We start from the raw sequence: 22481 nt of genomic DNA on the forward strand, positions 1-22481 counted from the left end.
ATCATTCTGGGATGTAGTAAGCAAGACATGAGAAGTAATTCTTCTGCTCTACTCCATACTGATTAGGCCTTAACTGGAGTATTGTTGCCTAGTTCTGGGTGCCACATTTTAGGAAAGATGTGGACAAATTTGAAAGTCCAGAGAAGAGCAACAAAAAGATTAAAGGTCTAGAAAACATGACCAATGAGGAAAGATTGAATAAACTGGGTTTAGTCTGGAGAAGGGAAGACTGAGAATGGACATAATAGTTTAAGTACATAAAAGATTGTTACAAGTAGGAGGGTGAAAAATTGTTCTCGTTTAACCTCTGAGGATAGGACAAGAAGCAATGGATTTAAATTATAGCAAGGGAGGTTTTGGTTGGACTTCAGGAAAGAACTTCCTAACTGTCAGGGTAGTTAAGCACTGGAACAAATTACCTAGGGAAGTTGTGGAATCTCAGGCCTGGTCTACACTGGGGGGGATCGATCTAAGTTACGCAACTTCAGCTACGTGAATAACGTAGCTGAAGTCGACGTACTTAGACCTACTCACTGTGGTGTCTTCACTACGGTGAGTCGACTGCTGTCACTCCCCCGTCAACTCTGCCTGCGTCTCTCACGGTGGTGGAGTACAGGAGTTGATGGGAGAGCGCTCAGGGGTCGATTTATCGCATCTAAACTAGACGCGATAAATCGACCCCTGCTGGATCGATCGCTGCCTGCTGATCCGGCGGGTAGTGTTGACATACCCTCAGTGATTGGAGGTTTTTAAGAACTGGTTAGACAAACACCTGTCCGGAATGGTCTAGTTATTTGTTCTGCCTTGAGTGCAGGGGACTGGACTAGACGACCTCTTGATGTCCCTTACAGTCCTACACTTCTGTTATTCTATATTTCATGTTTGAGGTTAAGAACTATTTTTCTATCCAAATATTGACTACGGGAAGGTAAAATATTTAAATGTGCCTTAAGTGACCTGGGCTCCTAAATCACTAATGCTGCATTATTAGCACCCTAAAAGCTCCTGCTGACTCAGGTCAAATATGTAGAGGTGCAAAGAATGCAGAGTAGAGCACTGTCAGAAAGGACTCTTTCAGAAAACGTGACTCTGGATAATCCAATTAAGGAAATCCTGGTGTTTATAACTTGTGGTTCCTGAGTTCATCTTATTTTGGCGCATAACTGTGGGATCTGGAACAAACCTCTTCTAATGGATTGTTTGTTTGTGTTTGAATTGTTTGTTTCCCAGGCAGTAGCAATATGGGCGAAACACTTCCCACTGGACAGCTGTCCAACATTCCTTGGCGCAGAGCAGTGGTAAAGTACACAAACAACGAAGCCTATTTTGATGTAATTGAAGAAATAGATGCAATTATAGACAAATCAGGTAAGGTGTCATGTCAACGTAGATTTGCTTGTCAAAGGACGTTTCAACATTCTATTTAGCTAGTGCTGTTTAGCAAGAATTCAAGCAGTCTAACTGGCTGCCTCTATACATAACATTTAAGTACGCTGCCCATTTGAAATACCATGCACAAATGTATTTATTTCATCTCATAATAGCAATATGGCCTGGGCCACTTACTCAGCAAGCTTTTGATTTCAAGAAGTACCCTGCATCTAGATAATTATGGCTTATCTATTGGTACCTTCTTACGGTTACTAAAAGAAACATATTTCTTGAAGGCAAAAGCTTTAAGCTGGTCTGTTATCTTTATGTCCACTGTTTTATGCTAACAACTCATCCTTATGTTCAAGGCTTCTCACTGTATGATCAGGACAAAAGTTGTCACTTGCCACCTCTCCAGCTTCCCCATTATCTGCCTCTGTGTAACATTGAGAGAATGCTCTTTTCCGACTAGCCAGCCAGTATGAATGCTGAAAATTAAAATCCCTTGGGGGGGGGTGGGGGGAGCATGACAGTCAGAATACCTTGATACATGGATTGCACCTAACTTGCTCAATAACATCCAAAAAATGTCCTAGGTCTACCCAGTCAGTAATGGTATCACAAAATTGCCATCTGTGTTTCCATTATGGCTCCCTCTTCCAGAAAAGTCTGAGGCTATTTGAATCCAATGTTGTTGCACTAGTTGTGAGCAGTTCATATTTTCCCCCCTAAGATTATTTGACTTCAGTTCCTCAAAGATCTCACTTCCTTTCTTGAGAGACTCCTAGACTTCATTAGAATGTATGCAGCTGATAAGGACCCTTCCCTAGCATAGGACGTTGCCTCATTTTACACAGACTCTCAAATCATGTCCATTTGAAATGGTTTCTCTTCCCCTTCAGGCACGTCACTAAAGTAAATATTAGCCTACAGTTTCCTCTCTTCTGGCCCATTTCAAAATGAGTGAACAGTAGCTTCTGCATTGTGGTGTTTTTTTGTTTGTTTGTTTGTTTTTCTCCCCCCGCCCCCTTCCAATTAATTGTTCTGTTGTATGGCTACATAAGCCCAGAATTCAATTAAAGACCCAAGACCTTTTTGTTCCCTTGGGGCATTTAAGGCAGCAGTTGCTTGTTAGATAAGAAATCTCATGGTGTTGCCTTGTCTGTCAAGACATGACAGATGTAAGAGACTTATTTCACTAAACAATGAGAATATAACCCACAACATTGCAATCTATGAAAGCCAAGGATGATCCAGGCAAGTGCTTCCTGACAAGAGTTGATCACCTGTGCGTATCACATGGTTTGTCTTTCTTCAGCCTCCATATACAACACTGCACAACTTATTAGGAGTAGACTGGTGTGGGGAGGAGCTTTCATGTGTGACATTACCCAGGGTACAATTTGGACTGTTGAACAGCTGATCCTATCAATTCTCCAGCCTCTGGTGCCTTTTACAGTGCTTTGCTATGAGAGCTACCACTCCTGGTCTCCTCACACACAGCTTCCAGCCAGTAAATCACACCCAGCTATACTGTCTGAGTGCTACAGCCAGCAATTCTTGAATTACCAGCTAATTCCCAGTCCCAGACTTTCCCCAGAAACGTGCATCTTATACTGCCCAGCCCTCTCCTGGACAATACAAGCTCATCTAGAGTCCATCATTTTATTTATAGAAAATGATATGCACAAATCCTGTTATCCCAAATGGAGTTTCCCAAGCACTTCATTCCAAACACACTAGTTTAGATAAAACAAGTTTATTAGCTACAGAAAGATAGATTTTAAGTGATTACAAGTAATGAAGCATACAGGTCAGAATTGGTTACAAAGAAATAAAAAGTAAGAACACAATTGATATCTAACTTTAGCAAGCTAAGTGAATTCAAAGCAAAAGGTCTCTCTCGCACATTCTATCAGACTTACTGGCAGAATTCCTTTCAGACAGGATTCCTCCCTCAATCCAAAGCTGTTTTTGTTCCTCAGGTAGTGGTTTTGCCATGGGTAGAAAGAAAGAGAAATGATTTGGAGCGTCTGTTCCCCATTCTTTATACATTTTCCTTTTCTGTGAGAATCGTCTCTAGCTAGTGTTCAGGAGACAGTCTATGGGGATAGGAACCTCCAGCTGTTTCTTTGCCAAGATGTTAATTTCTCACTCTCACCCTTTTTCCTGCCAAAAAATGGCCAATTAACCAGGTGATGGTCTATTTGATTTTGTTGATACCTGGCTGAGGCATCAGTTTGCCTTTTGTCACCGAGGAACTGGTTTGTGACTGCTGAGTAATATCATAAAAAAATCTTATAACTTTACATACAATGTTGCCACACATTTTACTAGGACAATTATGATGATCAGCAAATTGAGTTTTCAAATGATACCTCACAAGACATGATCCATACAGAATTTATCATAGTCTTGTGAAAGAGGTGAACATAGGATTATAGATTGTCACAATATTCTCAACTGGGATGGGACCTGAACAATTGTTTGCTGCAGCTGATCTACCTCAGCAAGCCTTCTGTGATATATGTAACAAGAATGATACTTTCTGTTTGCATAGCTGGATGCTAAACATACTGATATCTTCACCGTTGTATATGATGCATTTATGTCCTCTTTACTGCACTTCCTATTATATTTGGTAAGCTATCCACAGTATACTAAATCATATGTCTCTCACTACTTTTCCAGGTTCCACAGTCTTTGCAGAAATTCAAGGTGTCATTGATTCCTGCATTAAGTTGTCAGGAATGCCTGATCTTTCTCTTTCATTCATGGTAAATCTAGCAATGCAATCAGCCATCGAACTGTAACTGTTTGTATTGTATTTCTAGCAGAGTTATGCAAAAAAGATTGAAATGTTGCCTTCAATCCATACTGTACGGAGAGAAGACTCCAGCTGCTTCATGACTGAGCAGAATGCTCTGATGTAGTCTTCAGCCACGTTATCCAATTTGAATAGTGCATGAAACTTTGCATTGCTGTCACTGCTAGCCACATTGTTCAGTAATTAGTAATGGGGATGTAGAGCCTTTTGTCCCTAGGTCAGCAGTAACTGACAGCTGCCATTATCTGATTGATTGTGGTTCAGAGTCCTAACAATAGGTGGTCACATCAAAACCAGCTCTCCTCAGTTGGCTTCCTTGTTGGCAGCCTCAGCACAGAGGGCAAAGGAGTGAATGTGCCTGGAGATTAAATTGGCTTCTCTCACTTAAAGCCAATCCCTATAAGTCACAGCTTAGGCACCTTGAGGGGGAACTGGCATTTCTACTGTCAGGCTGTACCTGGTCTGATGATCAGGACTGTCAATCTAGCACCTCTCTGCAGCAGCAAAGCTAGGATGCAGGGGGTGAGGAAGAAATAAACCAACTGATATCAAACCTTCACCAGATGTGGGAGAAGCTTACATCTGTCTCGCTTCCTGTAGAACCCGAGGCTTCTGGATGATGTCAGTTTCCATCCCTGTATTCGGTTCAAGCGTTGGGAGTCTGAAAGAGTGCTCTCATTTATTCCTCCAGATGGCAACTTCAGACTGATATCCTACCGTGTGAGCTCCCAAAAGTAAGTTTGTGTTAGCTACCCAGTCTTCACTTGGGACTTGTCTGCACAGTGCGTTAGCCCAAGCGAGAGGGGAGCAAATTCTAGTGTGGACTAGGATGTTGGCCACTAAATTGCCAGTGCAGACCCTGCTAGCATGCACTAAAAGTTTCAAACAGGATTAAGTAATGTGCCCTAGGGAACTTTTATTACACACCAGCTGGCGCCACATGGGCCATTTAGTGCGCACCATGGTAGTGCAAACTGGACTCTACAACCCACTCATGTGGGCTAATGCACCCTGTAAACAAGCCTTGGAATAATCTCATGAACATCTCAATTTGCTCTGACTCATGATTTGATGACTGGAATTCTCATTATTGCTAAATGCATGTTCATGGGTAGCTGTCTGAGATTTATTTAATCTGATGCTCTGCCAGTTTTTTCTAACATAAAACCCTGCTTGGCAGAGATGCTGATATCATCTTAGCTGTGATTGTTCAACTGGGCAGATCACTAGCTTGTAATGGAACATTTAACTCCTGATGTTTCCATTGCTAGAAGCTGATCTGTAATTAAGATGCTATCTCTCTGTAGTACATTGATCTTCACTGGCTTTAAAAAACCTCCACTAAACTGCAATTATCTTCAAGCTTAGTTTCATTTTAATGTAAGCAAAAGTGAGAATGTGTCCAGTCAGAGTGTTTGTAAGTACCTTTTTGTATTAATTGTTGTAAAACTGTTGACCACCAATAGAACTTGCTATTGCATTACAAACCACTAACTTAAGGACTTTGATTTTTTTTCCCCCCTGTTTGGATCTTTTTTTAGGAGAGTATTACTTTCTACTTTCAAGAGAAATTAGTTTTGATTTACCCTGCCAACACCATGATGGATATAAGACTCCTTTGCAAACTGTACTTTTATTTCCCCTAATTTATCTGAAGTAGTCTTTTCTGCTAAGTGCATTTAATTCCCAGTTTCTGTCTTCAGCTTGGTAGCAATTCCTGTGTATGTGAAACACGTAATCAGTTTTAAGGAGAACAGCTCTTCAGGGAGATTCGATGTTACAATTGGACCTAAACAGAATATGGGGAAGACAGTGGAAGGAGTCATTGTGACGGTTCATATGCCAAAAGCTGTACTAAACATGAACCTTACTTCCACACAAGGCAGCTATACATTTGATCCCGTCCTTAAAGTAAGTCTTGAGCTGTTTATTTCTGTCTTTAAATTCAATGCAGACAAAATTTAAAGAAATCAAGAGAAAGCTTCATACTCTAGAGCAGAGGTTCTCGAACTGTGGTCTGCGGACCACCAGTGGTCCACAGGCTCCATTCAGGTGGTCCACGGATAGTTCCCTCTACGGTGTGCGCTTGGGTGGCCACACGTGAGACAGTGAAGGGCCACCCAGCTAATTAGTGGAGCTGCTCAGGCGTGGCTCCACTAATTAGGTGCCTGGCCCCTGGAGAAGGTGAGGTGGTGGCCTTGGGGGGAATAGGAGGTAGGTGGGAGGGGCAGAGGGGTAAGAAGAGGGGGTGGGGGGAATTTGGGACATGCAGGGCTGCAGTGGCCAGAGAAAGAGGCGACTTTCCCCAGCTCCAGCACTGCAGCTGCCAGGAAGAAATGGCCATCCTTCCCAGCCTTAGCTCTCTAGCGGGGGAGAGACCCCCTCCTTCCCAGCCCCAGCAGCGGAGAGAGGGCACATCCATTGCAGTAGAAAGGTAAGACTACTGATATCAAAATGTGAGTTGTGTGCTATTTGTAGAGCAAAAAAAGTTAATTAAGGTTTTTTTATATATAGCGCTTTTATCCAAAGCGCTTTACAATAGTTAGCTAATGGTACAAACAACATTTCGAAAGATCATTAAGTGGTCCGCCGGGACCCTCAGCAATTTTCAAGTGGTCCGTGGAAAAAAAAAGTTTGAGAACCACTGCTCTAGAGTGCTTTGCGTACCAGAGCAAAAATCTAAACTTAACCATTCAGTATAGTTTGACAATCAAAAAACTGCTGTTTTTATCTTTTTTTTTTTTTTTTTTTTTCTGCTAAATTTTAAAGGGCCACAGTCATCTTTGAAACCACATTTTGTACCTGTGTTGTAACCATAACCCTAAAAGGGACTACAGAGAAACACACTTTGTTTAATGCATGTCAGCACTTTGTGTCAATTTCATTTATGGTGCATGCCCTTCCTCCTAAACTCTGTGAGAAGACATTTACTTGTAACTGCTGCAGCAGAACTTTAAACTCAGACCGCAAGTAGCAGGCTGGTATAAGCTGCAACAGGCAAAATAGCCAGCAAGTAGCAGAATAGGGAGTGGATTTGGGTATGTTTGCTGTTGCTCTCACACGGCCCAAAAAATCATTGTAAACAAACAGGGAGTGGAATGGAAAACAGTTGACCTATAATTTTGCTTCTCTGAATATATCATTCCAACATAATTCTAACTCATGCCTCTTGCATATGGGAGTTGACACCCAGAACTCTTAAAGGTTTCTTTGAACCTTAAGAGCAATTTTAGCAGGATGGGATTTGGGCCAAGTCCCACTACTGTATGTTTCATGTCACGTTGATGTTGCTGCTGCCCCAGGAAGTTGCCAGTGAGCTCTTGATTTGAGCACGAAGCAACAGTTCCTCGAAGAAATAGACTGATTCAATAATTTATTTTCATTTTTAAATCAAAAAGCAAACAGAGCCCAAGGCAGACAAACCTACCAGAACTTTGCCCCAGGCGGGAGCGAAGGTGGGCAAAGGAGCAAATAGCCCCAAAACACAAATAAAACCTACTTACACATCCAGCTTCTGGTTCTTCTCCAGTTGGTAAAATCATGCAAATGATCAGTGTCTTTCTACCCTCATTCAGGAAAACTCATTTGGGAAGAGGCAAAATAAAAAGTAGGAAAGAACATAGAAAATCTTGCTGTCTCCCCCCACTTAATGTAGTGAGGGTGCTCCCCCCAGTGTAACTCCTTGTGGATTAGTACAGAGATATGTGAAATTGTGTCCCAACGACTGTGTATGGCTTGGAACCAAAACTCGATTTACCTTAATCATTAGTCTGCTGGACTTTACCTCGCCTGTCATGCACCACAGGGCACTTGATGTGCCCCGGTAGAGCCGGGCAAGCACACATTGTGTCCATTCCTACCTCCTGTTGAGTTCAATGTATGATCAGGCTACAGTTGCAAAACCCTGTTCCTACAGTTCTGCTGACTTGCGTCTGATGCTTTTTGCCAGCATGGTTTGTCCTGTTAATTTTGGTACATTAAAAGCTTTAATGGAACAGAGAGAAGTGCCAAATGGGAGCTTTTGTACCAATCTTTCCTACTAAAAAAGTAACTGTCACCTGAAACAATTGAACCTTTTAAAGCCCTGGTGATGCAGATGGTCTTCTAACTGCAAATTGCTCCTCTTCCTTCTCTCCACCCCACCAACTCTCTCCTACCCAGGTACCTGCTAGCTTTATTCTGTTTCCCCTCCTCACTCATGCCCTGTTGACTTATCTGAGTTATTTATCAAGAACCATTGCTAAGGAAACGGGTCCCATTAAGGGTTCCTGACCCCTAGTCATTGCTCTTATCTGGCAGCAGGAAGGCAGGTTCACTTTGGATTTAATCCAGGCAAGGTTCCTGACCAGACCTGGTGTCCAACTGCCAGAATTTTTCTACAGACTAGCTGCCCCACCCAACCCACAAACTAGCAGCTGGATATTAACTTGACAAAATATTTCCTAAAATCCACTTTTTTTTTTTTTAGGTGTTAACTTGGGACATTGGCAAAATTACCCCTCAAAAGCTACCAAATCTTAAGGGCATAGTGAATCTACAATCTGGAGCCCCCAAGCCAGAGGAGAATCCCAGCCTAAACGTTCAGTTTAAGATACAACAACTAGCTATTTCAGGTGAGACGGCTGCATTAACCAGAACTAATATGGTTGGAGGAGGTAGGGGAATTGTAGGAATAGGGGTCTCCTAGCGTTGAATTGGACCTAGGGACTCGGTAGAACATAGAGCAGAGTTCACTTCAAACAGATGAAGTTACCTTGAAACACTAACAGTTTCATCTTGCAAGTAGAAGATTGTGAAATCTTGATGATTTGGATAATTTCTCATGGCCTTTCCAGGGCAAAATAATGGGTATTTCACAGGCTTCTGCCTGGAACATACATGAACTTCTCTGGTGTAGGGCGAGGAAGAGGGTTTTTGTGGGGGGGGGGGATTTCCCCCACACGCAGTATGGCTTTCCTTAGTTCTTTGACTTCTGTGGGCCTAGCACAGGAAAAACCCATCCTGATTATCAGTGACAATTTTATTTTGGGAAATTATTTCTCCTCCTAACTCTGAAAGCTCTTAACAGCCTAACTCCTCTAGTTTCAGAGCATGAAATCAAACCTGAAGGTTACAGTGTTAATGCAACCATGGACTTGAGAAATTAAGCCTATAGGCCCCAGTCCTGCAAACAGACACAATGTATGTGAATACCATTGAAACCAATTGGATTTGTGTAAAGTTACTCACATAAGCAAGTGTTTGTAGGAACAGGGCCTTAACCTTAACTCAATCACATTCTACGTATTTGATTATACACTTGCAGAAAATATTGCTTAGAACCTAATGAGGTGGGAGCGAGGATCAGTGAGGGCAATGGATTAGCAAGGGCAGAAGACAGTGTTAATATAAGCACCTTCTCACTGGGGAGGTTCCAGAATGCTGTGGTGGTCAGGTGTGTGGCAAATGACCAAACCTGGCATCTCAGGCACAGCCTCTGGAGCTGCAGTGCAGTTGAGGAGGCCACTCACCTACTGAAACGATGTTCAACTTGCGCTGGCCTATCCAGAGGACTTTCTAGATTCCACATTGCTGACCCCGAAGTTTATTGAATGGCTGAAATTTGTGTTGCCAACCGAAGCCCTTTTGAGAGACACAAGTGTTCCCTCTCTATAAAGAGCTTTTTTTCCATCTCTTGTACCTGTGCTAACATGCATTTGCTAATGACAGCATGCTGTGTAGTGCTTACGCAAATAACTAGAGACTTGAACAAATCAGAATTAATGGCCTCAGTTCTAAGGGAAGACTTTCAAAAAGGTGTGATTAACTTCAGCTAGCAGACAAAGGCATAGCAAGAACCAGTTGGAATACAGTAACTCCTCACTTAGTCATCCCGGTTAACATTGTTACGCGCCGATCAATTCGGGAACATGCTCATTTAAAGTTGTGCAATGCCCTGTTATAACCTTGTTTGGCAGCCGCCTGCTTTGTCCACTGCTTGCAGAAAGAGCAGCCCATTGGAGCTAGCGGGTGGGGGCTTGGAACCAGGGTGGACCGGCAGCCCCATATCAGCTCCCTGCTCCCATAAGTTCCCTGTGCAGCAGCCACCCAGCAGGCTACCAATTGCCGGCAGTTCAGCTGTCCCGCCCCCCCCCACCCCCACTGCCATGTGCTGCTCCTGTCCTCTGCCTTGGAGCTGCTCCCGGGAGCGTCCTGCTTGCTGTGCATGGGAGGGGGCAAGAGGGGGGCTAATGTCAGGGTGTCCCCCTGCTCCTGCCCCCCACTGACCCCCTTCTCCATATAGAGCAGGGTGGGGACAGGACAGGGCTCAGGATGGAGAGAGTTTGCTGGCCACACCTGCTGTCTCAACTTCCTGATCTTTTTAAAGGCAATGTACTTAGAGTGGTGTCCGCGTACTTAAAGGGGCAATGCACATCTCTGTCTCCCACACACAGGTTGTGAGTCTGTCTCCCCTCCCTCCATTTGTGCTGCCTTGTAGAGTGTTAGGCTACATTAACAACAATGCGTTAACCCTTGAGGGCTCAGCCGAATGCTAGTTCACCATTTAGCAGTAAGGCATTCCCCAGGAAATATCCCACCCTCTGACTTCACCACCTCAACCAAGCTTCACAATCATCATTGCTGTGTACAGTATTAAATTGTTTGTTTAAAACTTTTTTATATATATAATATATATTACGTCTTTTGGCTGGTGGGGGAGAAAAAAAATCCCTGGAACTGAACCTAACCCCCTCCTCCCCCCATTTACATTAATTCTTATGGGGAAATTGGATTCGCTTAACATCATTTCACTTAGTCACATTTTTCAGGAACATAACTACAACGTTAAGCGAGGAGTTACTGTACCCAGATTGGAAATAAGTGCAAACTTATAACCGTGAAGATAACTAACTAGTGGTGGAGTTGACCAGGGCTGCAGTAGTTTTTCCATTGTTTAAAGCAAGAGTGGATGTCTTTGTAAAAGCTCTGCTCTAGTCCAATTGCCTATTTGGCTTAGAGTGGGAATTATGTGTAGCTAGTGTACAGCATATGCTATGCAGCAGGTCAGAATGGATCGGTGATCCTTACCCTTCTGTGTACCAGGATCTCTCTCTCACTTAGCAATATAGGAGAGATGGTGTGGCCACACTACCAGGTTAAGAACCCCTAGACTAGAGGATTACAGTCATCCCTTCTGGCATAAAAATCAGCTGAGAAAGGGAGGGTAGAAGAGAAACCAATTCAACCTGAACAGTAGTGCTTGCTAGGTGGAAGAACTAAACTCCTCTGCACAGAGCATTTACAAAGCAGATTATCCAGACTTCAAGGGGGGGAGCGTGTGAAAATGTAAACTCTTGCTCTTCATGTTCCCCTTTGTGTAGGATTGAAAGTAAATCGCCTTGACATGTTTGGAGAGAAATACAAGCCTTTTAAAGGTGTCAAGTACATCACAAAAGCAGGAAAATTCCAAGTCCGGACATAAGAAGATGCTCTATTTGCCAGAGCAAGTAGTACAATTTTTTTTCCTTCAGATTTGGAAATCGTGACCGTTTAGTGACGTATGTTGCTATTAGGTGCCAATTGAGTAATTATGCACACTAATTAATTTGGGATCAAAGCATTTCTATTCACAGCAGCTATTCAAATGAAAGTATAGTCTGTTTTTTCATAAACATGGCTTTAAACTAGGTTGCTTTTTTTTCTAACTTTCAATAAATTCTTTTGAACAAGGATTGTTTGAGAATTGGGTGGTTCGCAGAATGCCACTAACGCACTGCCAAATAAGATATCAAAGCCAGGCTTGCAGGTGGTGAAGCACACTGGCAAAGGCCAGGCAACCCAGCAGGACCCTCTTGTGATGGCAGGTCTTACTGCTGCCGGGTGAGAGAATACTACACTTTCTCAGAGCCTGCCACAAGTTACCATTTCAAAGTGCAGCATGATATCACTTCAGAACTAGAATGCAGCAGAGAGAATGGGTAGGCTTCCAGGTGAGCATGGGACATGTCAAACTTGTCGCTTGCCTTGAGAGCCTTTCTGATGAACAGAAAAATCTTTTGCTCCTGTTTACAAGATACTGCCTTAGGAAGTGTTTGCCTTACTCAGCTTTCATTTGTGCCACCAACAGATGAGCTGCTAAAATAACTTTCTGCATCCAAACTTGGGAGTGATTGTTGCTTCAGTATTCCACTTTCTTTCCACTTCTCACATTACTTTGTATTTTTTTACAAATACAGTTGCAGAGAGGAAGATCTATTTTTATGTAAAGCCTCAGCTTTGATTTAGAGGTACTTCTTCTTTGAAGCAAATGCCACCAGACGTGTGTGCCATGTGTACATTGGAGTGTAGCTTTTAGGTAGCACAGTAGAAAATGTAAAATGTACTTAAAGGTTGTATGCTTTATTGTAATTAATTAAAATAAAAGGGAACTCTGCTGCAAATATCTCTGCTTGTAAAAATGTATTTCTTTGCTTATGACCTGCATCTCTAATGCTCTGGCAAATAGCACATGAAGCTTTTGTTATACAAACAAAGCAACCACCAGTTACAGCTACCCTTACCACCTTGCTTATAAGGAATAAGTACTACCACCACCTAACAGGACATGGAGGTGATGAGCCATTCACTTCATTTAGCTTTGCTTAAAAAATACTGAAATGTATAACTGTCAATCACCTTCCTAACACTAACCACTGCGTCTTCTCTAAAGCTGAGAACAAAACAACTTATTAGGCACTGGCATTGTCCAAATGTGCCATGAAATAGACTGAGGTCCAACATTGTCTCATTTGTTAGAAGGAGCAAGGAATCAGGACACTGCAGTTCATGTCCCTACTTTGCCATTGACTTTGTTCCCTGACTTGTGCCTATTTACCTGTAACAGGGGTAAGTAGGTATTAAGACCTGACCTGAGAGGAAAAGATTAAGCAAAGGTCTGCAGCCAAAACTTTCAAACCTGGATAGCAAAACTAGCTTTTTTAATTCTTATTTAAGCACTTGAGAAACAACCAAAACAAAGCCTGAGTGAGAATCTCCAGCTTCCATTGACATTAGTGCAAGTTGTAGATTTTCAGACAAGCTGAACACCTGGCTAATTTTATTTAGGATGAAGTTTAACTTTTGGTATCTAGGCTTATATTTGGACCATTAATCATCATCTAGGTACAACCAATGTTGAAATCCGCATTCTGAGGGAGACAGAATAATAACTACCTTTCAACCAATGAGGAATTAAATTTTAGCACGTGTTCTCATTGAACATGCATATGTTATCATTAATGATCTGGAGGATGGCATGGACTGCACCCTCAGCAAGTTTGCAGATGACACTAAACTGGGAGGAGCGTTAGATACGCTGGAGGGTAGGGATAGCATACAGAGGGGCCTAGACAAATTTGGAGGATTGGGCCAAAAGAAATCTGATGAGGTTCAACCAGGACAATGCAGAGTCCTGCACTTAGGACAGAAGAATCCCATGCACTGCTATATAGCAGCTAGGCAGCAGTTCTGCAGAAAAGGACCTAGGGGTTACAGTGGACGAGAAGCTGGATATGAGTCAAGCATGCCCTTGTTGCTAAGGAGGCTAATGGCATTTTGGGCTGTATAAGTAGGGGGATTGCCAGCAGATTGAGGGACGTGATCATTCCTCTCATCTGGAGTACTGTGTCCAGTTTTGGGCCCCACACTACAAGAAAGATGATGAAAAATTCATAGACTCTAGGACTGGAAGGGACCTTGAGAGGTCATTGAGTCCAGTCCCCTGCCCTCATGGCAGGACCAAATACTGTCTAGACCATCCCGGATAGACATTTATCTAACCTACTCTTAAATATCTCCAGAGAGAGATTCCACAACCTCCCTAGGCAATTTATTCCAGTGTTTAACCACCCTGACAGGAACTTTTTCCTAATGTCCAACCTAAACCTCCCTTGCTGTAGTTTAAGCCAATTACTTCTTGTTCTATCCTTAGAGGCTAAGATGAACCAGTTTTCTCCCACCTCCTTATGACACCCTTTTAGATACCTGAAAACTGCTATCATGTCCCCTCTGTCTTCTCTTTTCCAAACTAAACAAACCCAATTCTTTCAGCCTTCCTTCATAGGTCATGTTCTCTAGACCTTTAATCATTCTTGTTGCTCTTCTGTGGACCCTCTCCAATTTCTCCACATCTTTCTTGAAATGCAGTGCCCAAAACTGGACATAATACTCCAGTTGAGGCCTAACCAGTGCAGAGTAGAGCGGAAGAATGACTTCTCATGTCTTGCTCACAACACACCTGTTAATGCATCCCAGAATCACGTTTGCTTTTTTTGCAACAGCATCACATTGATGACTCGTATTTAGCTTGTGGTCCACTATAACCCCTAGATCCCTTTCTGCCGTACTCCTGCCTAGATAGTCTCTTCCCATTCTGTATGTATGAAACTGATTGTTCCTTCCTAAGTGAAGTACTTTGCGTTTGTCTTTATTAAACTTCATCCTGTTTACTTCAGACCATTTCTCCAATTTGTCCAGATCATTTTGAATTATGACCCTGTCCTCCAAAGCAGTTGCAATCCCTCCCAGTTTGGTATCATCTGCAAAGTTAATAAGCATACTTTCTATGCCAATATCTAAGTTGTTGATGAAGATATTGAACAGAGCTGGTCCCAAAACTGACCCCTGCGGAATCCCACTCATTATACCTTTCCAGCAGGATTGGGAATCATTAATTACCCTCTGAGTACGGTTATCCAGACAGTTATACACCCACCTTATAGTAGCCCCATCTAAGTTATATTTGCCTAGTTTATTGATAAGAATATCATGTGAGACCGTATCAAATGCCTTACTAAAGTCTTGAGGTCTTTAAACCACGATTTGAGGACTTCACTCAGACATAGGTTAGGGGTTTTGTTACAGGAGTGGGTGGGTGAGATTCTGTGGCCTGCATTGTGCAGGAGGTCAGACTAGATCATAATGGTCCCTTCTGACCTTAAGTTTAGGAGTCTATACCACATCCACCGCTTCTCCCTTATCCACAAGACTCGTTATCCTATCAAAGAAAGCTATCAGATTGGTTTGACATGATTTGTTCTTTACAAATCCATGCTGGCTATTCCCTATCACCTTCCAAGTGTTTGCAGATGATTTCCTTAATTACTTGCTCCATTATCTTCCCTGGCACAGAAGTTAAACTAACTGGTCTGTAGTTTCCTGGGTTGTTTTTATTTTCCTTTTTGTAGATGGGCACTATGTTTGCCCTTTTCCAGTCTTCTGGACTCTCTCCCGTCTCCCATGATTTTCTAAAGATAATAGCTAGAGGCTCAGATAGCTCCTTGAGTATTCTAGAATGCATTTCATCAGGCCCCGGTGACATGCAGGCATCTAACTTTTCTAAGAGATTTTTAACTTTTTTTTAATCTTCTAAACCTACCCCCTTCCCATTAGCATTCACTGCGTTAGGCATTCATTCAGACTTCTCGGTGAAGACCGAAACAAAGAAGTCATTAAGCATCTCTGCCATTTCCAAGTTTCCTGTTACTGTTTCTCCCTCCTCACTGAGCAGTAGGCCTACCCTGTCTTTGGTCTTCCTCTTGCTTCTAATGTATTGATAAGTCGTCTTGTTTCCCTTTCTTCCTGTAGCTAGTTTGAGCTCATTTTGTGCCTTTGCCTTTCTAATCTTGCCCATATATTCCTGTGTTGTTTGCCTATATTCATCCTTTGTAATTTGTCCTAGCTTCCATTTCTTATGACTCCTTTTTATTTTTTAGATCATGCAAGATCTCGTGGTTAAGCCAAGGTGGTGTTTTGCCACATTTTCTATCTTTCCTACTCAGTGGAAGAGCTTACTTTTGGGCCCTTGAGTGTCCCTTTGAAAAACTGCCAACTCTCCTCAGTTGTTTTTCCCATCAGTCTTGATTACCATGGGACCTTACATATCAACTCTCTGAGCTTACCAAAATCCACCTTCCTGAAATCCATTGTCTCTATTTTGCTGTACTTCCTTCTATCCTTCCTTAGAATTGTGAACTCTGATTTCATGATCACTTTCACCCAAGCTACCTTCCACTTTCAAATTCTCAATGAGTTCCTCCCTATTTGTTAAAATCAAATTTAGAACAGCTTCCCCCCCAGTAGCTTTTTCAACCTTCTGAAATAAAAAGTTGTCTGCAATGCAGTCCAAGAACTTATTGGATAGTCTGTGCCCCGCTGTGTTATTTTCCCAACATATCTGGATAGTTGAAGTCCCCCATCACCACCAGATCTTGGGCTTTCGATGATTTTGTTTGTTGTTTCAAAAAAGCCACATCCACCTCTTCCACCTGGTTAGGTGGCCTGTAGTAGACCCCTAGTATGACATCACCCTTGTTTTTTAACCCCTTTTAGCCTAACCCAGAGACTCTCAACACGTCCATCTCTACCTCAGTCCAACTGTGTATTTTTAATATACAAGGCAACACTGCCTCCCTTTGTCCCATCTATCCCTCCTGAGCAAGCTGTACCCATCCATACCAACATTCCAATCCTGTATTATCCCACCAAGCTTTGGTGATGCCAACAATGGCATAGTTGTATTTATTTATTAGCACTTCCTGTTCTTCCTGCTTGTTACCCATACTTCTCACATTTGCATATAGGCAATTGCAAAGAGTCCAGCACATGACAACGAAAATGATTAGGGGGCTGGAGTACATGACTTAGGAGGAGGTGCTGAGGGAAAATGGGATTGTTTAGAATGCAGAAGAGAAGACTGAGGGGGGATTTGATAGCTGCTTAAGGCTACCTGAAAGCGGGTTCTAAAGAGGCTGGATCTAGACTGTTCTCAGGAGTAATGGTCTCAAGTTGCAGTGGGGGAGGTTTAGGTTGGATATTAGGAAAAACTTTCACTAGGAGGGTGGTGAAGCACTGGAATGGGTTACCTAGAGAGGTGGTGGAATCTCCTTCCTTAGAGGTTTTTAAGCTCAGGTTTGACAAAGCCCTGGCTGGAATGATTTAGTTGGGGATTGGTCCTGCTTTGAGTAGGGGGTTGGACTAGGTGACCTCCTGAGGTTCCTTCCAACCCTAATCTTCTCTGATTCTATGAACAGGGGAGCTACTCTGCTATATAATCAACTAGCACCTCTTTTACCTTGAGCAATGAAAAACTTCAATTCAGCCCATAATTCCTCATGCAGGTGTAATGAATAACAAGAATTTTCCCTTAAGGGCCAGTGGAAGTGTATAGTGATTTCCAAGTGCTCTAGAAAAAACAATCACTCTAAGAAATGTGCTGTAAATCTCTGATCTTGCAAATACAAGCAATGGACACCTAGAGCTTGCACTTTAAAGCTATAGAACATTACAATCTTTGAATATCAAATCAAAATGTGACTTCTACCCTTAATTCCCCAATGAAAACACGGTTTGCATGACTGTATCCAGTCCATCTGCGGTGCATGTTCTACTAACATCGTACTGAGGCCTCCTATGTTCTGTGACAGGCCCTCCCCACCTCTCTCTATATCGCTCCAATACAGCAGACTGGAAATGCTGCAGCATCTTCATTTAAAACAAATAAAAATTAATCCTATTAGCCATACTAGAGCTCATGTTTGATACTCCAGTATTATTAAAATTTCCTATGCTGCCAACAAAGCTACCCTAGAGAGTGTAGTTCAGTATCTTACACAAAGTCATGTAATGAGCCAGATCTGCTTTCCTAGACTGGAGTATAGGGTCTAGTTTCAAACACTGAACATAGTCAGCACTGTTATGAGAGTAAAGTCCTGATTTTAAAGGAAAAGGGTATGCAAAGCTCCTACATCTGAAGGGATTGCTGTTCACATTTTCTCCCACAAGAGTTCATTATCTACAAAAATTCCAGTAGGAGCAATGTGTACACTATGCAATAGACTGATGAAAAATAGGAATGAGCTTTTTAATTACTGGGGTATTCAAGCCCCAAATTCTGACTTCACTTAAGTGAGAAGCTCAGCTTTCATTTTCAAAAAGTTCCTACCTCTCATTCTTGCAAAGAAAAAATGGAAGATGTAAAAGCAAAAGGTTCAGCCAGCAAAGGAGAATACAACTTCTTTACAGTCATGACTCACGATTTTTTGAACAAGTGAGGTTGGCAATGCTGAAATGACTCATGTCATGGTGTACCTAGAGCTGTCATCTGCCAAGCATCCACTCTTCTCCAGCACCCCATATGAACTGAAAGAGCCTAGTTCTTCTCTAACATTAGTAGCCCCCAGATCCTTTCCTGAACTGTCAAACAATATTTCTCCTTATGGAGGGCAGAGGTCTTATTTAAGAAGGACCACAGCTTTAGTGCATCTTAAGGACCTTTTGACAGCTTATTCCCAATTGCACAGAACATTTCATTTCTGAGCTGCAGCAATTGTATAGATAGAACAGTATTAGATGTCTTGTATACTAAGGCCAGTGCTACGCTACAGACCTCTAATCGGTATAACTACGTCACTCAAGGCTGTGAAAAATACATACCCCGGAGCGACCTAGTTTTACCAATCTAACCCCCCAGTGTACATAGAGCTCCCTGGATGGGAGAGCTTCTCCCATCGACATAGCAACTGCCTCTCAGGGAGGTGGATTAACTATGCGAACAGGAGAAGCTCTCCCATCGCCATAGGAATGTCTTCACTGAAGCACTACAGCAGCACCGGTGCAGATGTGCTGCTGTACGTGAAGACAAGCCCTCAGTGTCTGGCTCCATTAATCACACTTAATTTTACTCTCCTTTTCCAAACACTGGTTTCTCTCAGACAGCAACGAGGAAGAGCCAGCAGCAGCCCATTCTCTGCCTGCCAGTAGTAGCTCATGAACATTAGTTTGGGAATGTGATTTAGATAAGATCTTCAGGGCACTTAACATGTTCTATTTTCTCTAAAGTACTTGGCGAAGTTACAGCATGGTGTGCTTCAATAGGTTGTGGATACACAGAAAGACCCGTATGGCATGCTGCTTTGCATACAGACCTTGTCTTTCCTCCAGCCTCTAAAAATATCACAATGGATGAACACTATACAAAATAAGCCTGTTTGATAGGCTTAATGTGCAACAATATGTTGTAAGTACCAAATTGGCAGGTTTCCATCCCTTAAATTCCAGCTGACCGCCAGTCCTGTTGAAAATCTAGCTGCTGTCAATGCATTGTTGGTTTATTCAAAGCCATGTTTTTTTCCTCTTAAAGTTTACATGGACAACCAAACCATTGACTGCCTCTAAAACAATGATCTACTTCAAACCTAGCTCTTAGCACTAAGTGAAAAGCGCTGCTATTTTAGTGGGTATTGTCACTATAGTGTGAGTCTAACACTCAGCTAGCACGTTGCTCTTCACACATTCCTATTGGCTGGCTTTCTCAGTGAAGCCCACCCGAGCATTTCTCCAGCTGCAGCTACCAGCCCACAGCAGAGGCTACAACAGTGGAGGTGGCAGGTAAACTTCTTGCATGTCTGATTTCTTATGGGTACAGTATAAATAGTTGCTGCTGGACTTATTGTAGCAGACATATCTTACAAGTGGATCCAGACTGGGGATGGACCTTTAGTCAATGAGGATTGATTAGCTGCTTCCTGGCAGCAGGTGGATTTAGGGTGACCAGATGTCCCGATTTTATAGGGACAGTCCCGATATTTGGGGCTTTTTCTTACATAGATGCCTATTACCCCCCACCCCCATCCCGATTTTTCACACTTGCTATCTGGTCATCCTAGGTGGATTCTAGTTGAGAGCTTGGTTCCTTCCCATCAGGGCAGCGTCTAAAGAAAAGCACACACTTTTCCACTGGGATTTCTTGCAAAGAAATCCCATCTCCTGCTGCTCCTCCCAGCTGAAGATGCTATATTTAGGCTCTGAGGGCCAAGGCAGAAAGTCATTCCTTCTTCATTCCTAAAAGCTCTCATTCTGGTTAGCTTGCTACTGAGTCCATAGTTAAATCCCAATTCAACCTAGTGCCTGCACAAAGAGGGAAGCTGTGGCATTTATCTAAACAAGAGGCTGTTAATTTTTTTGTATTTAAGGGATTCTTTTTAAATCTACTGAAAATAAATTAAGGGGTCTGCCCTCCACTCTGCTCCAACTGCCAATCTGAACCTTCCCTCTGCTTGAATAGGAAGCCCAGACACACCTTTTCCTTGCACCATCTGAAGATAGCTTTACAGCACCAGCCCTTCAACAGAGCCACTCTGATTTACAGACATCTTTTCAGACCCCCAAGTCACTTACTTCCACCTAAAAGCTGGCAACAACAAGTTGTCTATAGGGCACCTTCTGGTTTAAGATGTCAACTGCAACTTAAGGGTAGGAAAGTTCTAGGCAACAACCACTGGTGCATTTGTCCCATCCTAGGCAGAAAGCTACATGAGGATGAGCAAGCTTATTGGGCTTTACTGAGGGGCAAGTGCACCAGATCCTCTTGTAAACACACTAATGGCTGTCCCTTCTGTATGGAGCAGCACACAAAAACATGACTCTAATGGGATCTTCTCTGATTGCATCCATGCTATCACACCTCACATTCCCTGAGGTTTCCCTGCCATTTTGGAAACAACACAGCTTCATTAAACCATGAACATGCTTCACGCCTAGGTCAGTGAAATGCAGAGAGGCTGGCTGGCTGCCTGCCCAGTCCATCTTTTCCCTATTGTTTTTCTGTCCAATGCAACTTGTGTCTTGAGGCAGCAACAGAATTCCAAAAACGTCCTGAGAACTGAGCCATGCTCAAAGGCTTGGAAAGGCAAAGGTGAGTCAGGCTACCAGGCAACTTCAAGGGAAAGGGGTCCAACACTAACACGCCAATCATACTGGAGCTTTATGGGAATACCATTCCAGGATGACGAGGGATTTGGTACGTGAAGCACAAGACACCCTCCTAAACCCTTCCATCTATTTTAAGGGTATCTTGTATATACTCTGATGTGAGTAAAGCTATCAGCAGAAAAAGGCTGGCAAAAAGGTCCTTTCCCCTCATCTCTAACTCCACTGTCAAAATGGCAGACACATGGGAATAGGGCTTTGTTAGCTAACAGGAAAGGCTGACCAACTGCTAGGCTTCTCCCAAGGCATTACTTGGAGAAGGCAGAACCCATAGAATGTATGTGTTCCTATGTAGCTATGAATGTTTTAGCTGATTTTTGCAGTACATGACAGCTCCTCTTATGCCCAGAGAGGGTATAATTTAGAGTTTTGAAACTTCCCTACCAGACTAAGGTTTCCCATGGCCCTTAACAAACCTACCTGGCACAGAGCTGGAATCTGACCAGGAACTAGATCTCCCTCATAATAGAGTAAGCAAATTCAAAGTTGACCTTCCTTACCTCCAAATCTGCCTAGTGGCTTGTTGGCACTTGCATGCAAGATGGCCACGTCCAGCACGGTCAGTGGTTGCTAGGTGAAAGTTGACAACAGCCTTCCACCACCATATGGCAATTGCCTCCAAAACCATGGGGTAGTCTGGCTGAGTGGAGCAGGGATTTGCAAGGACTTCCATGGTGTTTCCTTGTGCCCAGTAGTCTCTTCTCCAGTCTTCAACATAACCACTCTGACTCTTCAGGCAAGACATGTGTGCACCCAGAAACTGCTTGATTATAGGGTTCAAGCAGGACTTAGCACTTCTGAATTATTTCCTGTATTGGCACCAGGAAATTTGTCCTACAAGGTAAGTGAACAGTCTGCACAAAGTACCAAAACATTTAACCTCCCCCCCCCCCATTACAATGCTTTTTTCACTTTGTCTGACATAATAGCTATGTCAGAGTCCTCCATGTATTAGAAACTCGTAAGTGTTGTTAACTCTTTCAGATAACTTGTACCAAATCAGAACCAGAAGCCAACATAACCGATGGAGTAGCAATTCTATCTTTCTATTCTGAATGTATAGAAATTGTTAGGGTACCTATTTTAAGCACATTGGGGGTGCATAATTATTACTCAACATACAATTGTTTTATAACTTTTTAGAAGATAACTAACCCTCCAAATTCATATTTCTGGTGTGCTCACCTATGTTCTTTCTGCAATTAAAGAATATTCTTACTATTCAGTCTCTGTAAATGTTCATAAAGTGACATTTATACAAATGCATTTTTATTTTGTTTTAACAGAACAAAAAGAAAAAGGTTGAAAATATTAGACTATACAACAAATTTTGATTTATAAACAAAGTATTCGTGGTAAAACATTTCTAACCAACATTCAAGGTCTTTTTAAATTTTTGCTTCATTTTAGGTCTGAAGACCAATAGTGTTCAAGCAAGCACAAATTGCATAAGGTGTACAGTATTTCAGCTCTTACAAAACAGTTAAGAACTTATATA

At 42.5% G+C, this 22481-nt stretch overlaps 1 protein-coding gene across 2 annotated transcripts in view; it reads left to right on the plus strand.

Moving 5' to 3' along the window:
* The window catches only part of LOC112106603 (adaptor related protein complex 3 subunit mu 1), a 45308-nt gene extending 33648 nt beyond the window's left edge, over positions 1 to 11660 (plus strand). The window contains exons 4-9 of one of the 2 annotated variants that reach the window (XM_024199948.2): positions 1231 to 1368; positions 4063 to 4148; positions 4799 to 4932; positions 5902 to 6109; positions 8667 to 8811; positions 11560 to 11660. In XM_024199948.2, the coding sequence (XP_024055716.1) occupies positions 1231 to 1368; positions 4063 to 4148; positions 4799 to 4932; positions 5902 to 6109; positions 8667 to 8811; positions 11560 to 11660 (812 nt within the window). The remainder of the gene's footprint in view (positions 1 to 1230; positions 1369 to 4062; positions 4149 to 4798; positions 4933 to 5901; positions 6110 to 8666; positions 8812 to 11559) is intronic. The other variant, XM_024199949.1, reaches the window with a different exon arrangement.
* The last annotated feature ends 10821 nt before the right edge of the window (positions 11661 to 22481 follow it).

The sequence above is a fragment of the Terrapene carolina genome, unplaced genomic scaffold (assembly GCF_002925995.2).
Source record: "Terrapene carolina triunguis isolate 2854851 unplaced genomic scaffold, T_m_triunguis-2.0 Scaffold147, whole genome shotgun sequence".
In the NCBI taxonomy this organism is placed as follows: domain Eukaryota; kingdom Metazoa; phylum Chordata; order Testudines; family Emydidae; genus Terrapene; species Terrapene triunguis.